The 15675-nt window shown below is 37.3% G+C and overlaps 2 protein-coding genes across 2 annotated transcripts in view; one reads left to right on the top strand and one right to left on the bottom strand.

Annotated features, from left to right (window-relative positions):
• Window positions 1-15675, top strand: part of KDM4C (lysine demethylase 4C) — a 328665-nt gene that overhangs the window by 112434 nt on the left and 200556 nt on the right. The gene's annotated exons all lie outside the window — the stretch shown is intronic.
• LOC129151773 (40S ribosomal protein S29-like) lies at window positions 7653-7814 on the bottom strand. The gene has a single exon (XM_054727716.1). It carries the CDS (start codon window positions 7812-7814, stop codon window positions 7653-7655), a length of 162 nt encoding a protein of 53 aa, XP_054583691.1.

Here is a 15675-nt window from a genome sequence, read left to right as displayed (position 1 = left end):
GACACTCCGAAGGGATGATTTCCAACACAATAGCTTAGAGCACTGATTAATTCTTTGCGACACTATTTACAAAATTTAATGCTTACAGCTAATTCTGCCAGGCATTGTTTTTGTCTTTCATTTGTATTGATGAGACACTTTTATGCCTTGTTGCTTATAGTGCTGAGTGTAATTTTTATGATTTTACATCTCTTACTGTTATTGTTTGATATTTAGATTTTTATGCTTAAGTATGACTAATGAATAAATAAGTAATGGAATTTTCAACCTAGAGTTATAATGTTATTAAAAATGTGAAAAAAAGAAATCTTAATATTGGGAAATAATCTATTTTATAGTTAGATATATCAGTATTTTGGGGGCAGGGGATGAGGATTATACACATATATACATATAGTTCACTGTTATTGCTGTTACTTTATAATCTTTTAGGAAAGGCTAGAAACCATTATGGAAGAAAAATTTTAGCATGCCTATGTTCCATATGTAATCTCAAAGTTTTATAAAATTAATTATATTTTGCCTCTCCCTTCAAAATGCTTAATTAGAAATATAGTCAGGTAGTTCAGGTTCCATGATCTCCGTAAGATTGCTGTCAGAGCACTCAAGGGAGACAACGCAGGGTGGTGGAGGCGGCAGGCGCTTGGAGAGCAATATTCTTTGTCTTGAATTTCTCTCAGGCTGCATGTAATTCTGATGGGTATCATTTCCTCATGTGTAAGGGAAACATTATTTTGTAGTGTTGAAAGGGGTACAAGTTTAAGGGTTAGCCAGACTCTGATTCATTGGAGCAATTACTTAACTAACCTGTCTAAATTGCTCTTTCCCCATGTGTAAAATGGACATTATAGCTTCTTTATAGTTGTTATGAAAAATAAATAAAATTAAGTATGTAAGGAGCCTTGAAGAGTTGTGGTGGAGACTGGGGAGATAGGTGGTGGGTTAGGATTGTGTTTTCCCTGCATTTTTCTTCCAGAATTCCAGTTTGGGGAATTGACCTTGGCTCAGTGATTGGCCTGTCTGGCATGAGGGAAATCCTGTTTCCTGTTCCAGTGATGATGCATCAGTTCAGTGGGTCAATCCTAGTGAAATAGAAAGAGGAGTAGGATTGGTGGAGAAATAGAGGAAAATGCCAGCTTGCCCTAGGAGAGTAGTGGGATGGGCATCTCTCTTTCTAGATGAGGGCAAGGAAGCACTGAAATCTGCAGCCTACAATCATAAGGGGATCAGACGTAACAAAGTCCATGCTTTGGACACCAGACCAGAGACATGAAAAGGTCTGTTTAAAAATCAAAGCCTGGAGAAAGCATGCCAAGGTTTTATTTTCCAAAACTCTGTCAGAAATACAAATGGTCATTGCTGTAAGTCCAGAGTTCTTCCTTCCTAAATAAAAGTGTTATTTGTTATTTTATGCCCATGTTTTTGTACCCCAAAGTTAATAAAACAAAAACAAAACAAACAAAAAAACCCCCCAAAACAACCCAATCACATCCCATGTTAGAATTCTGGTTCTGTGTGGGGTACTTGTGTCACCTGCCTCTGTGAGCTGCAGTTTCCATACCTGCGGAGAGAGCTTTAACTGGTGCCCCACCAGCTGTAGTGAGGGTGGGGGCGGTAGCTGGGGCAGTCACCTTAGCACCATCCTCTAGCATTGAATGCATTTAAAAAAGTGATTCATCGTGGGTCATTTCTAAGCCTAGGAACTCCCTGATACTAACTTGGGGAAGCCAGTAGAGTTCAGGCTTGAGGTGCTGAGAAGCAGTGGCCGTGGGGACAGTATTTGCAGGATACGTGCTAACAGCAGGCTGGACAGATGGATTGCTTTATATATTTCTACTGATTTCTCACATCCATTCACTTTTACTTTCCACCATAATGAGGGCAGCATGGAAAGAAATGACATCAACTAACAGTGTCTGGGGTTCTGTGGGCCAGATTGCTGAGGGGAGGAATTTGAAGGAGCTGTTCTTTTGTCTCCAAAAAACATATTCTAGCTCCTGGGCCTCATACTGAATTTGAAAGACCATGTGTTGTAAATTCTTGGAAAGAAAATCATCATGGGTGTTAGAGATTGCTGCTAAGTTTGACTCTAGTCCACACATGGCTTTTACATGCTCCAGGTTTTTATTTGAAAAAAGTAGGTAGTTTCCAACAACTTCTTAATTTTCATAAAGGACATTTTAAAAGATCTACTGATAATTTTCACCGATTCTTGGTAGAGTATTCCCAGTTCTCAGGAATGTATATTTTGGATTGTTCTTTAATTTTAAGTATTAAATTTTTTAAAAAATTAGATTGTTCTGATGATTATTGACGTGCATGAAAACCTTTTTCTTTGCTGGTAAATACAATTGAAAAATTGTTTGAACTTCAGTGTTATTAAAAGTAATAGTGAAGGATTTCTTTTTGTATTGTATTAGTAAATATAAAAGGGAAGTCTATTTAACATAAGAATGTAATTGGTAGACCGGGCACTCTGCCCTTCTGTTAGTTTTAGGATGTCAACATAAGCATCCACAAAAGCAGGTAGGTAGTATGTATTAATACTCCTCAACATCTCCGTGCTCTTTAACCCATTTCTTAACACTCCTAGGAGGTACTAGTAATCAGAAATACAGACAAAAGTTCATTTACAGAGGTGATTGTTGTAGTGCTGGTTTTATCAGCAAAAATTGAATTATAACTAAAATGCCAAATGATACGGGAATCATTGAGTATAGTTCTAGAATACTTTTAATTTTACAGAAAATTATTTGAAAGGAAATCACTATGTTTTTTATATTACCCAAATACCAGTTGTTCAAATGTATAAAAATAAAATAATTTATATATGCCCATGATTAAAAAAATTAAGAGTACAGAAAAATATTTAATGACACCTCTTCCAATTCCTTCCTCAAAGGTAAAACCTGTTGACAACTCCTTGTATATCCCTTCAAAAATATCCACATGTTTATATCTCTTTTAAAAATCAACACAAAGATGATCAGTATTGAATACATTGTTTTTCTTTTCTTTTTTTATATTTTATTGATTTTTACAGAGAGGAAGGGAGAAGGATAGAGAGTTAGAAACATCGATGAGAGAGAAACATCGATCAGCTGCCTCCCGCACCCCCCCCACTGGGGATGTACCCGCAACCGAGGTACATGCCCTTGACCGGAATCGAACCTGGGACCCTTCAGTCCGAAGGCCAAAGCTCTATCCACTGAGCCAAACCTGTCAGGGCTACATTGTTTTTCAATGTCTTTCCTTTAACCTCATTTCTTTGAATATATCTTGTATTTATGGCAAGTAAAACATTTTTAGAGTATAGATGTTTATTAGAAAAATCTCACTTATCCCAATAGAGTATGACAGATGTTTTGCAGTGGATTTTTTTTTCTGAGGGGCATCATAGAATCACAGTAGTGCATAAGAGTTCATTGCACAGATCTTGTTAACAAATCAGGACTTTGAAAATGAACGCCTTAGTTCATTGCTCTCTTTTCATTCCCTTCATGCAAAGCAGATGGCTTCGTAGACCTGGTGCACTTGCACGTTTCCAGTTCTGTCTTTATTGACGAGCCCTGCCTGCACCTGCCATCTCAGCTTATTCTCCCACAGTTAATACTGGAAAATAGTTAATGCCATCATAGTTCTGTTTTACTGAATGACAGCATTTGGAGCTCTGTCCTCATATTTGAAGAATTGGATTGGTCAAATACATTTTAATAAGTTCGTTCTAATTTCATTTCTCTGGCCTCATAAAGGATTATCCCAGTGAATTTGGAAGACATGACAGGAAAAAGTAACGAAATGACTTTCTCAACAGTTCTGTGATAATGGGAAATTGAAATAGGAATGGCACCAAGGGGAGATAAAACCCAGCCTGGTTTCTAAATATACACATAGACAAGGAGGGCTACATAAAATAATAAAATACGAACTGCAATAATCATAAAGGGTACTCTAGATTTAAAACACGTACATGAAGTAAAACAATCAGGAAATTATTGCCCATTGTTGCAAGAGAACAGATGGTGCTTAAAATACCTTTTAATTTTATGTCATTCTTAAAATCAAACAACCAAAGAACATATACCATCTATATTTAAAAAGTTAAATGCATACTTTTCTATTTTGGGGAGAATGCTAGAGTAGAGTTGAAGAACAAATGCAGCATGAATCTGCCAGTAAAGACACATGTTGGAGGCTGTTTTGCAGGGGATGAAGGGCAAATGAAGGAAAAGATTTCTGAGAAAGTGTTCCAAACCTGCTTAGCTCCTATGTGAGACTTCTCTATTACATATTTTCCCCCTAAGTGGTCTAGTGAGTGACTTGATATTGAACGTTTAAATTCTGAAATGTCTGGGTTATGTCTCTAAAACTGCATCCATTTCAGTACATGGCCGTAATTTTTAGAAAGTGTGATTTAATGCTTTAGTATTTCACATTTGATTAGAGAGAATGTTAGGTTTTTCTGAATTTTGGTGCTGTGTTAACTGGCCTTCAGAATTAATGCTGAATCCTAAGCCCTAAAACGTTTAGTTTGAGTAAGCCTGACCAAGACTTCTTAATAGATAAACTTTTGTTCTCAGATTTGTACATAGGTTTATGCTACAGCAGTGGATCTTAAAAGGCGTTTCTGTTGTGTAGTCTCCTTATCATGAATTCCTGGTGCTTCCCCCCCGCATTCCCCAATCAGTATATACATGTGCGCTGGTGTTACTGAGATGGAAGGAAACTGTGGCAGAGCTTAAGCAGTCTGATTGATTCAGCCATTCAGTGCTGGGTTGAAAATGTTGGTGCTGAGCACAGATTCTTGTTCAGTTCCTGTTGCCACGTTACTTTTTGTTCACATTGGTGATCCTGCCAGTCATAGCAGCCTATGTGACAATGAAGAGAAAGAATTGGAGGTTCAGATCCATATTTCAGAGTATCCACTCTTTGAGTTGTGCAATGGAGATCTAAAGACCATATTTAATTACCATGTAACTGATGGAATTATCAAGAAAATTGGGATGATGTAATTCACTGTGTTTTCAAAGAAACACTTTCAGGTGGGGAAATTTACAGGCCTAGAATTTCAATGGTTGTATGTAGAGTTTAGCTTTATTAGAGTGGCATAATGATATAATTAGTTTGTGTTGATTTCATTCTAAGAGAGCAACCCCCCCCCCCCTCGCCCCATTTATCTTCCTCATTTACTATCTGGAACCAATTGACACAATAGTAGATTGAATCACATGTATTTTCTTGGTCTTTTTTTTTTTTTTTAATCAGTCTGTAGTGAGTTTCTTTCTGGGTCAACAGTTCTTTTGAGACCCAATTTCAATGTCAAACAGTTCCTTATGTGTACATGTCAGCAATGACATTTCAGTTCTGGATGGTGGACAAATGGTGGTAATGCAGGTCTGACTCTCTCTGGTTTGGTCCTGGGCAACCTGCAGTGACGCACAGCTGCTAACTGCTAGTATGGCAAGGCGACGTCAGCGTCTTCCATCTCTGGACTGCTTCTCTTCTGTCTTCCTGGCTGGAGTAGTCCTGTCGATTCTCTCTGTTGCTGGAATCCACATGGTCTCGGAGTTGTTTTCTGTTTCTTGGTCTTTATAATTATTACACTTTGAAGGAAATGTATGGAAAACTCTATAGGATAAAGGCAAACAGACACCACTATGGAAGGAATTGTCTTCAGTGGATGTCATGTGTCCTGCTCCCACCTTCCTGTTTCCTCAGTCACTCAGTAGGGTCTGCCCCTCAGTGGGTAGATTAGTGGTTCTGGACCTTTGTCTTCAGTGGGTTCATCTCTGAAGCAGGAGGCCAGGATCCACTAATCAGTGCTTACCAAATTTCTCCAACTGTCTTTTAGTTTAATTCAACTTCTATTAATTGCCCGCTGTCCAGTGGCCTGTGATTAGGCTCTTGGGTGCAGGCCCTTGTCTTGTGTTCTAGTTATTCCAAATACTGTGGGACCATAGAGAGTCTATTTGATGAGATCTTAGACCCACTTTCCTAAGTCAGGCTTTCTGTCATACTTATTTTTTAAAAATTGGAATATTATCAAACATATAGTTAGGCTTATTCAAACTAAACATTTTAGGGCTTAGGATTCAGCATTAATTCTTGTTATATGCTATTGTTTTTGAATATTTTCTTATGCCACTTCAAAGCCCTCTAAAACACTATTTGAAATTGCTGAATATTTCATCCTAAGAATGAATCCCAATTTAACTATTGTTATGAAGTTTGTTTACAGATTTCAGTATTATCAATTATACTTATCAAGTAAAAAGCTTTATGCATAAATTACTGTCCAACTTTCATTTTCTTAAGGGATCATATGTTAGAAGGCTAATTATTGAGTCAAATAGTATTTGGAGACAAGTCAGATTGTTTCCAGTATTTGTACTCACATAAGTAACATGAAAATGATGTTTGGTAATACTGAGATTGTTATGAAAAAAATTATTCTTTTTTTAAATAAAAAGGTTTAATCCTACTTTTAAATCACTAAGATATTTGAACAATTATAGTAGCCTATATTTTAGTATTTTAAAATATTTTATTATGAATTAAGGATATGGACTTTGTCTCTATTTTCCACAAATATCATTCTCAGTTTGTTTGCTTTTCAATTGTATTGAGTGTGTGTGTGTTTTGTTTGTTTTGTTTTTTGTTTTGTTTTGTCTTTTTACAGAAACCAGTGTTTGCTTATGGCCCTAGGATTGAGCCTCTCTTTCTCTTTCTTCTTAGCTGCCACTGTTTACCCACCCGGGCTTCCTTTCCTCTGTGCATGACTGTGGAACATGCATAGCCTTCCCAGTTCCCACTCTGTTCCTGCAGCAAGTTACAGATGTCCTGTTTGTCTTAAGATTTATACTGCTAGAAGCTGCAGGGAAGCGAGATTGAGAGTCATCTTTTGTGGGAGTTGCAGAGGTTCAGGTGGGAGTATGTCCTGTCTGCTTCATAATGTCACAGATTATCTTTTTCCTGTTCCTTTGTTCATGCAGTTGGATAAGGAGGTCTTTGCTATTTCCAGGCTCTCAACCTACATTTTCAGACCACTTCTTATCTTTTTATGCTTCAGCTTGACTGGACTGCTCTCTGTTCCCTGACCAGTGTTACTCAGTGGTTAGAGCATTGGTCTTGGGTTCGATTCCTGGTCAAGAGCATGTACCTGGGTTGCAAGTTCGATCCCTTGACTCGATTGGGGCACATGTGGGAGATAACCAATCGATGTGTTTCTCTCACATCAATGTTTCTCTCTCTCTCGCTCCCCCAACTCCCTTCCTCCCTTTCACTCTCTCTAAAAAATCAATGGAAAAATATCCTTTGTTGAGGATTAACAAAAAAACGTCTTTGATAAAGTTTGTAGAAAATCTCTCTACTAGTATGTATTCCATGAAACGTTTCTTGGAGTTGTGTATCTTTCTTGGGAAGCTATAGTCTATTAATTTGTCTGCCATCTCTGTCCCCTAGACCTGCCTCTTTTTTTGTTTGTTTTGTTAATCCTCACCCAAGAATATTTTTCTATTGATTTTTTTCTATTTAAAAATATATTTTATATATGAAGGTTTTTTTATTTCATTATTTTATGTACAAAGAGATAGCATTCTGTCATAAGGTAGATGTCTTAAACGACCCACTCATGGAAGTTCACTTAGTCCAACTTAATGAAACCTTATGTCCCTCGTGTACTGACAGAAACACTGGCAGCACATGTTGAGGCTGTACTCCCAGATCAGACTGTGGCGGTTTGAGCAGACGTGGCAAGAATGAGAACCCTGGCCGAATTTCCTTGGACGGCTCCAGTAGAGTTGCTGGTGACCCATCTTGCTCACTCTGTAGCAACGAGGCAAAAAAAAAAAAAAAAGGCTAAAAATATATTTTTTATTAATGTCAGAGAGAGAGAGAGAGAGAGAGAGAGAGAGAGAGAGAGAGAGAGAGAGAAAGAGAAACAAACATTAATGATGAGAGAGAATCATTCATTGGCTACCTCCTGCCCCGACCGGGAATCAAACCACAAACTCCTGGTTCATAGGTCGATACTCAACCATTGAGCCACACCTGGCTGGGCTTTCCATTTTTTTTAGAGAGAGTGGAAGGGAGAGGGAGAGACAGAGACACCGAGAGAGACATTGATGTGAAAGAGACACATTGATTTCCCATAGGAGCCTGTGAGCCTGCAACTGATGTATGTGCCCTTGACCAGAATTGAACCTGGGACTCTTTAGTCCATGGGCTGATGCTCTATCCACTGAGCCAAACCAGCTAGAGCTGGACTTGCCTCTTTTGAAAGGATGCTTTCTTTGTACTCATTTTCACAGAGCAAGACAAGCCATCATAATAACCCAAGGGATCAAGAGAAAGTGTTTCTTTCCTGCCATTCTTGGAGGCTGTGACTGTGAAACCAAGTGTCTTGACTTGAACTGAACTGGGAAGGCAAAGAATGAGGCAACTACAGTCTTGGGAAAATAGAAAGGCGCAGAGGGAAATAGGTATTTAACAGAATGTCAAGGCACAACTATAGGCTAAATATTCATTCACTCATAAGCTATACATTTAACAGAGGATGATGGATTCTTTGGGACGGGCAGTTTGCAGGGGGGCAGGGGGAACTTATTAAAGATCACTTCCAATCTGTGGATCTGTGGCTTTACAAATCATGTGTGTGGAGATGTGCAGACAGTAGAGTGCATGCTTCAGTAAATTTAGCAGCAAGGAGCCTGATGACAGCTTGAGTGTTTGTGACTGTGCTGTTCATTAATAAACCTTTGAGGAAATTTATAACTCAGTGAGAGGAGGACAAAGCCAGCCCATTTTATGACTTTTTGTATGTTATGGTTTAAGCCTACAGCAGAACTAATCACTGGAGTTGTATGGATTACTGAACAAAGATGAGTAAGGTTGAACTTCAAGGAAATGTGCTATTTATAGAGTTACTTGTATTTTCAGTTGGGGATTTTAACTGTGGTATAAAATAAAAGAGTCATATAATGAGGAAAGATCAATGGGATGCTAAGTGGTGAGAGTGTCATTCTGAGGGTTACTAGCTATTTTTATGACATTTGATAGTTCTTTAATGTAAGGTAAATTTTTTAAAATAGTAAAAAGCATATGAATACTCAGATAATGTTTTTCATGAATATATGATGTGCATCTTCCCTCTGTATAGGTCCAGCTTTTGGTTTTTAAAGATTGCTCTTTGAGTCACTAAAAAGAATTGAGTCCACAACTGGAGATTTAAGTTTTAAAATCATGTTGCTCCTAAATGTTAGACAAAAATAAAACTGTACTGCACAGCATATGTTTATTTACACTTATATATTTATTTTATAGAAACCTGTCAATTTATGATATAGATCAATAACTCTAGAAATTATTCTTGTGGACAATTTTAAGCAAGGATATTTATAACATCCCTTCCCCCACTTCAGGTGAAAATATGCTTATCAGCAGTAGAGGATTGATGGGATAAAATTGTAGAACATCTCTACTGTATAGCTATTAAAAACAATGGAGTCAATCTATATGAACTGATGTGACAACATCTCTAAAATATATGAAGTAACAATAAAAAAAGCTAATTAAGGAATACCATGTATAGTGTGAAGCTGTGATTTAAAAAAAACTGTTTAAAAACATGTAAACAGATAGAAAAAGAAATGAAAGGATACCTACTTAATTATGGTGGCCTGTGATCAGTGGCATGAATTTGAGCCATATAAAGCTGGGACCCTCATCTTGTATATATTTTACTTCTGTGTTGTTGGAATTCTTTTTTACAAGATTGTTTTCTTGTATTATTTTGTGCTATTTGAAAAATATCCAATAAAATTATTTTTATAGTTCTTAAAAGTATATTTATATAGAGAGCTCTAAACTCTTGTTTAAGTGTGTCTTATAAGCACATGGTAGAGATGTTCTATAATCTATGTACTTCTAGATATTTAGCCTTATAACCAGAATTTCACTGTGGGTGAGGAAGATAGTTAATGTGTCTATACATGCTCATAGTACTTTTAAAGCATTTAAAACTGTATTCTAGACTTACTAATTGACCTCTAAGTAAGGTGACATTTCTCATGAATTCTAAAATGGCAAAAATCATCATTGACACATATTAGTTAAATAATTGTTGGAAGAATTAAAATGGAAATTTGCTTAGAAACCATTTTCAGGTAGAATATAATGTTCTGTATGTATTGTAGTAAAAAAAAAGTCTGAAATTGCATATTAGCTTTTGATAAAACATGTAATATGTTTGTGTATCATTCCCACATAATCAAAAGTCACTAAATTGTATTGCAGACTTTGGTGCTTAAATATTAATGTATTTCATTACTTTTGTTCTCAAATTAAATATTTATGGACAATGTGTATTTTTCACCAGCAGAGGGCGGTGGCTCATTACATTTTTTTTCTTCAAAATCCTTTAGGAGTGGGTTTTCCTTATAGCATTTGACCTAATTTGACATTTGAGTCAGAGATATTTGCTGACTATAAATTTGTGATTGATATTTTTATATAGAAGAAAATATGATAAAACGAATGTAACTGAATTCAATAAGAAATATTTATACTATTGTTTATATTCCTTCTAGATTGATTAAAACAAGTGCTCATTTTATGTATAGGAAGTATGGGCATTTAGCTTAAAATGTAATCAAATTCAAGTGTTTTTTTTCTTTTGTGAAATGAAGTTATAATTTGCCCAAACCTATTGCCAACTGCGTGTGGTCTCTGCCTGTTGTATAGTGTAGCTGCTGTGCAAAGGGGAAGCATTTACGCACACACAGACACACAGCACAAATATAAAATAAAAATTTTGGGGAAAAATTATAAGCTGACAAGTAGCAATATCTTAGGTAATTAATGTAGATTAGTTGAATGGCATGCAATAAATTTGTCTCTTCTTTCTCTCATGAGGTGTTGACATTTATTAAACTTTGAAAAGCAATTTGGGATCCACATTTTCTCAAATTGTGCCATGGCAGTGACCTACAGTGCAGTGCATCCCCGCATTTATCTTGCTTCCCAGATCTGTCCCAGGAACTAGTTAGAAACCAACTTAATTATGTTCCTTGTTCTGCGATTACGCCTTTGGCAGGTGCAGATCCAGTACCCTGTCAATGGGCAGCTATCACTTAAACACATGCAGCCATGCCATGTTACCTGTCCTTCAGAATAAACTGTGGAGGTACCCACTGTGGGGATGCATTCTTATCATCTGGGTTCTGAGGAATTTCAAATAAGTGAAAATATTTATCCTTTGGTTTTCACTGGAGCTGTGTCCAGAAGATCCTAAAGGACTGTAATTCTGGGATAAGATGTTTTTCAAGTCAGTCACTCATTAGAGACAGAAACTGTACTTCTGAGAGAAAGGTTCAAGTCCTGAGAACCCTGTTCTAAAGTATCCCTTGGTTTTTGTGTAATGAGCCCCCCTTTTTAAAAAAAATATATTTTATTGATTTTTCACAGAGAGGAAGGGAGAGGGATAGAGAGCCAGAAACATCGATGAGAGAGAAACATTGACCAGCTGCCTCCTGCACAGCCCCTACTGGGGATGTGCCCGCAACCAAGGTACATGCCCTTGACCGGAATCGAACCCGGGACCCTCCAGTCCGCAGGCCGACGCTCTATCCACTGAGCCAAACCGGTTTCGGCATAATGAGCCCTTTTTAATGAAAAAAAAATTTTTTTATTGATTTCAGAGAGGAAGGGAGAGAGAGGTAGAAACTTCAATGATGAGAGAGAATCACTGATCAACTGCCTCCTGCACACCCCACACTGGGGACCAAGCCCGCAACCTGGGCATGTGCCCTTAACCGGAATTGAACCTGGGACCCTTCAGTCCACAGGCCGAAGCTTTATCCACTGAGCCAAACTGGCTAGGGCTGAGCCCTTTCTTTTTAAAATAAAGCAAGAACATGAAACATTTTGAAAATGCAAAATTCTACTTGAGAGTATTTCTAAGTAAAAGATTGTACTTCTTTAATTTGCTGGATATGTACATGCACAGTAGAAGTGTTTGATCTTAGTCCAGTTCTAACTCTGTGGTTGTGGAAGGATGTTCTTGATTTTGTGGCTGTGACTCAGAGAGCTGTACAGGTGCATATATATGCAGGTGAGATTGGGGACAGAGAGCTGCAAAGATCAGCATTTGCCCTCTCTAACATGGGCCAAAGAGGCTGGAGAATGCAACATGTTCCTTTACTCCTACAGATCATTAATCAGGATATGTTATGACTGTCTGATTTAGCACTTCAGTGATGTTGGTGTGTATTGGGGTTAGAAATTTAATTTTATAACTCAACCTATTTAGAAATGGCTGTGAAAATTAACCAGAGATGTAGATAGATCTTTGCTATTGTCCGATGTTTCAAAGATATCTTCTATTTTTTAAAAAAATATTTATTTATATCTTATATATTGATTTTTGAGAGAGAGAGAGAGAGAGAGAGAGTTTTGTTGTTTCCCTTATTTATTCATTTATTGGTTGATTCTTGTATGTACGCTGACCAGGGATTGAACCCAACAATCTTGGCATATTGGGATGATGTGCTAACCAACTGGCCTACCAGGCCAGGCAAAGATTTCTTCTATTGCTGTTTCTAAAGTGATAGAGTACTACTTATTAAAAAACAACAACAGCAACAACAAAAACATCCTAGCTGGGTAGCTCAGTTGGTTAGAGCATTGATCAGTGTTGCTAATTCCATGCGAACCTAGAGGATGTTTAGACCACCAGCCTTAGAAATAAGAGTGCCCTGTGACACTGCATTCTGTAACTGGGAGTTTATTCTGTGGAAATAAATGAGAAAGTCACACCAGATGTGTTTATTTGGATAATCTACAGAGTTCATTATGAAACTGAAAAACTGGTAGCAAGTAAATATCCAACATTGAGGGAATGTTGAATAAATTATGGTATATATACTCATCCATGATATGCTAATGAGCATGATAAATGAATGGATGTGTATTTATTGATACAAACAGACATTTATAATACACTGTCAAGGATTAAAAGCAGATTACAGAAACAGGATATTTTCCTTTTTATGTTTGAACATAAACATGTTTATGTTTCCTTTTTATGTTTTGTGTATTGTAAATTATAGAATGGTATTCATTAATTTGTAACATTGTCATGGTCAGGGCTGTAATTTTCATTATTATATTTCTACAGCAACCAATTATTACATATGCAATTAAAAATATTGAAAGCTTGTTTTTATAAAGAATGGTCTCTGTGTTTTCCAGGTAAATATAAATTTCAAAGTATTGAATTTACTTAAAATTAAATATATGTCTGTTGGTGAATGCATTTTAAATGGAGGTAAAAAGACAGGAACAGTAGCTTAGGAAAATATCCAAGATGAGAAAACTGATAGATCAGGGTTTACTAGTACATACTTTGCTAGATTTGAGGCTTTGAATAAGTTACTTGTCTTTAGCTTCAAACAGGAGTGTAAATACCAATAATCCCTGAGTGTGTATACCTATATCTAATATTTATAGTGATGACTGTGAGCTATTAAGCTAGTTAACGATTTTGATGAATTGCATAACATGATTAAAAAAGAAAGCAAGTATATTAGGGAATGTTAGAATTAACAGCATCAAATAGCTACAATTCATGCCCACCCTTCTTATGGTACATTGCATTTCTTACATTAGATAAATCATGCCTGTTTAATAGTGTTAGAAATTGTATAAAGATATTCTTACTTCAAACAAAAGGGGGCATTTGACTAATCTCCTGGATCACTGAAATAATTTATTTTATCTGGAATCTTAATTAAAATGTTTTGGTTGTGGAGACTTCTTTGAGGTATTTGAAAGGTGTATTTATGAATCTGTGTGATATAGCTGGCTGCCTCAGGTGCTGTGTAGGATCATAGGGACTGAGGGAGGAATGTGGGAGGGGCTGGACACTACCTCCTGAGAAGGGGGACCCTCTGTGACATGAATAAGGTAGGAATCTGGTCCTGAAATTCCTTGCTCGCCAACTCCTGTCTCAATGTTTCTCTCAGGTGGTTGGGACAGAATGGGCAGGTGGAAGGTGACCTCTGGGAATAGGTTTCCCAAGGTGCAGGCAGAGCCAGGGAGGGGCCACACAGTGTTCTCCTCTGACCTCTCAGCCTCATTCCTTCTCCCACCCTCTCTACCCCAACTCTTCCCTCCCTGCTCTCCTGCACTTCCTTACAGCCCTCTTTTGGGAACTGTGCTGCTCCTTCCCAGTCTGTTGAACCCTGTGTGCTTTGTGTCTCACCTGTGCTATTGCTTCTTGCTGGCAGCATTCCTGACCCCAGGTTAGTAGACCATATCTGCCTTCCCGGGTTAGTCTGCAGATTCCATGTACAGGAAGTGCTTGCCTTCCTCACAGTGCCCCTGCGAACTGCTGTTCTCTGAGGCAGAGTCATAGGCACCTACACAGTCCTGGAATTCACTGTAGAAGGAACACAAGTACTTTGGCCAAACACAGTGGATCAAAACAGAAATATACTTTAATGTATGTGCATGGAGTAGTTGAAGGTACTGAAAACCCACAGACACAGCTGGTTACTTTTCTGTCTGAAGGGTAACCTTTTCCATAGTGTGTGGTGAGAGACAGAATGTGTATATTCACAGCTTTGTGTGTTAACTAATTTTTGTTTTGCTGTGGTCCATAGGAATTGCTGCTTAGACAAGGAGGACTGGATTCTAAGCAGATGGCATGTGTCAGAGTCCTCTGATCCGCAGGTTGCTCTCAGAGATAGGTGTGTGTATTCACTTATGAGTTATGATGGGATCCATCCCCCCTTTCTTTTTGTACTAACTTTGATGTAGAAATAAGAATGAAAGGATACATTTTCTCATTATCAGCATTTCTACTATTGATGTTTTAATAATTGTGGTATTCTATTTTTGGAGGTTTTTTTTTTTTTTTCCAATTCGGTAACTTTTCTATATTGTTGCAAATCAGCGGATATTTTCAGCATGTTGAGAAATTTAACAAAACAAAAATAAAAAGCAAACAAAATACTGGCTGTTTCAGTCCTGAAAAGAAATGAGGTATAACCTTATTTCAGTAATGACAGTTCACTTCTATAGTTTCAAATAAACAAGTAAACAAAATACCAACATGTATACTAGGAAAAGTAAATGATCAGATTTCTTTCTGGGTAATATAACTCTTTTAAAATTAGTCACCCAGGGATATTAGTTGAAAAATAAAAATTCTTGCACAAAAATGTTTCCCTAGTATTAAAATTTAAATTGATTTAAAACTTAAATATTTAGGTATTGTGAAGCATGTGGTAAAACAAACGTATTTCTTATGTTTGAAACTACATGTGTATTGTAAAGTATTGAAACTACATAAAGTATTGCAGTGCAACACTTGTGGAATCTATTGCACCGTCTTAGGCTTAAAGTTTGCAAAATGGATTTTTACTAGTATGAAGTATATCCTTCTTTACTCCAAGCCAGTGCCAGCTGGGGAAGAGTACATGTTACATACAGAGTGCTTCTTCAGTGGGATTGGTGAGAGGCAGGTACAGGAATGTTACTTGGCCCCTCTTGGAGGTGTGGGTGGGTAGACTCACTTTCCCTACATGCCCCGTGGGTGGGTTTGTGCAGAGGCCCCTTCTTAGGGGGTGCTATCTTAGTTCCACAGGATGCCTTGACAGCCTGCCTGCTTGCCTG

Source organism: Eptesicus fuscus, chromosome 15, assembly GCF_027574615.1.
Source record: "Eptesicus fuscus isolate TK198812 chromosome 15, DD_ASM_mEF_20220401, whole genome shotgun sequence".
NCBI classification, from domain to species: domain Eukaryota; kingdom Metazoa; phylum Chordata; class Mammalia; order Chiroptera; family Vespertilionidae; genus Eptesicus; species Eptesicus fuscus.
The sequence above is the reverse complement of the archived record's forward strand: the minus strand, read 5'-3'. Positions and strand labels throughout refer to the sequence as shown.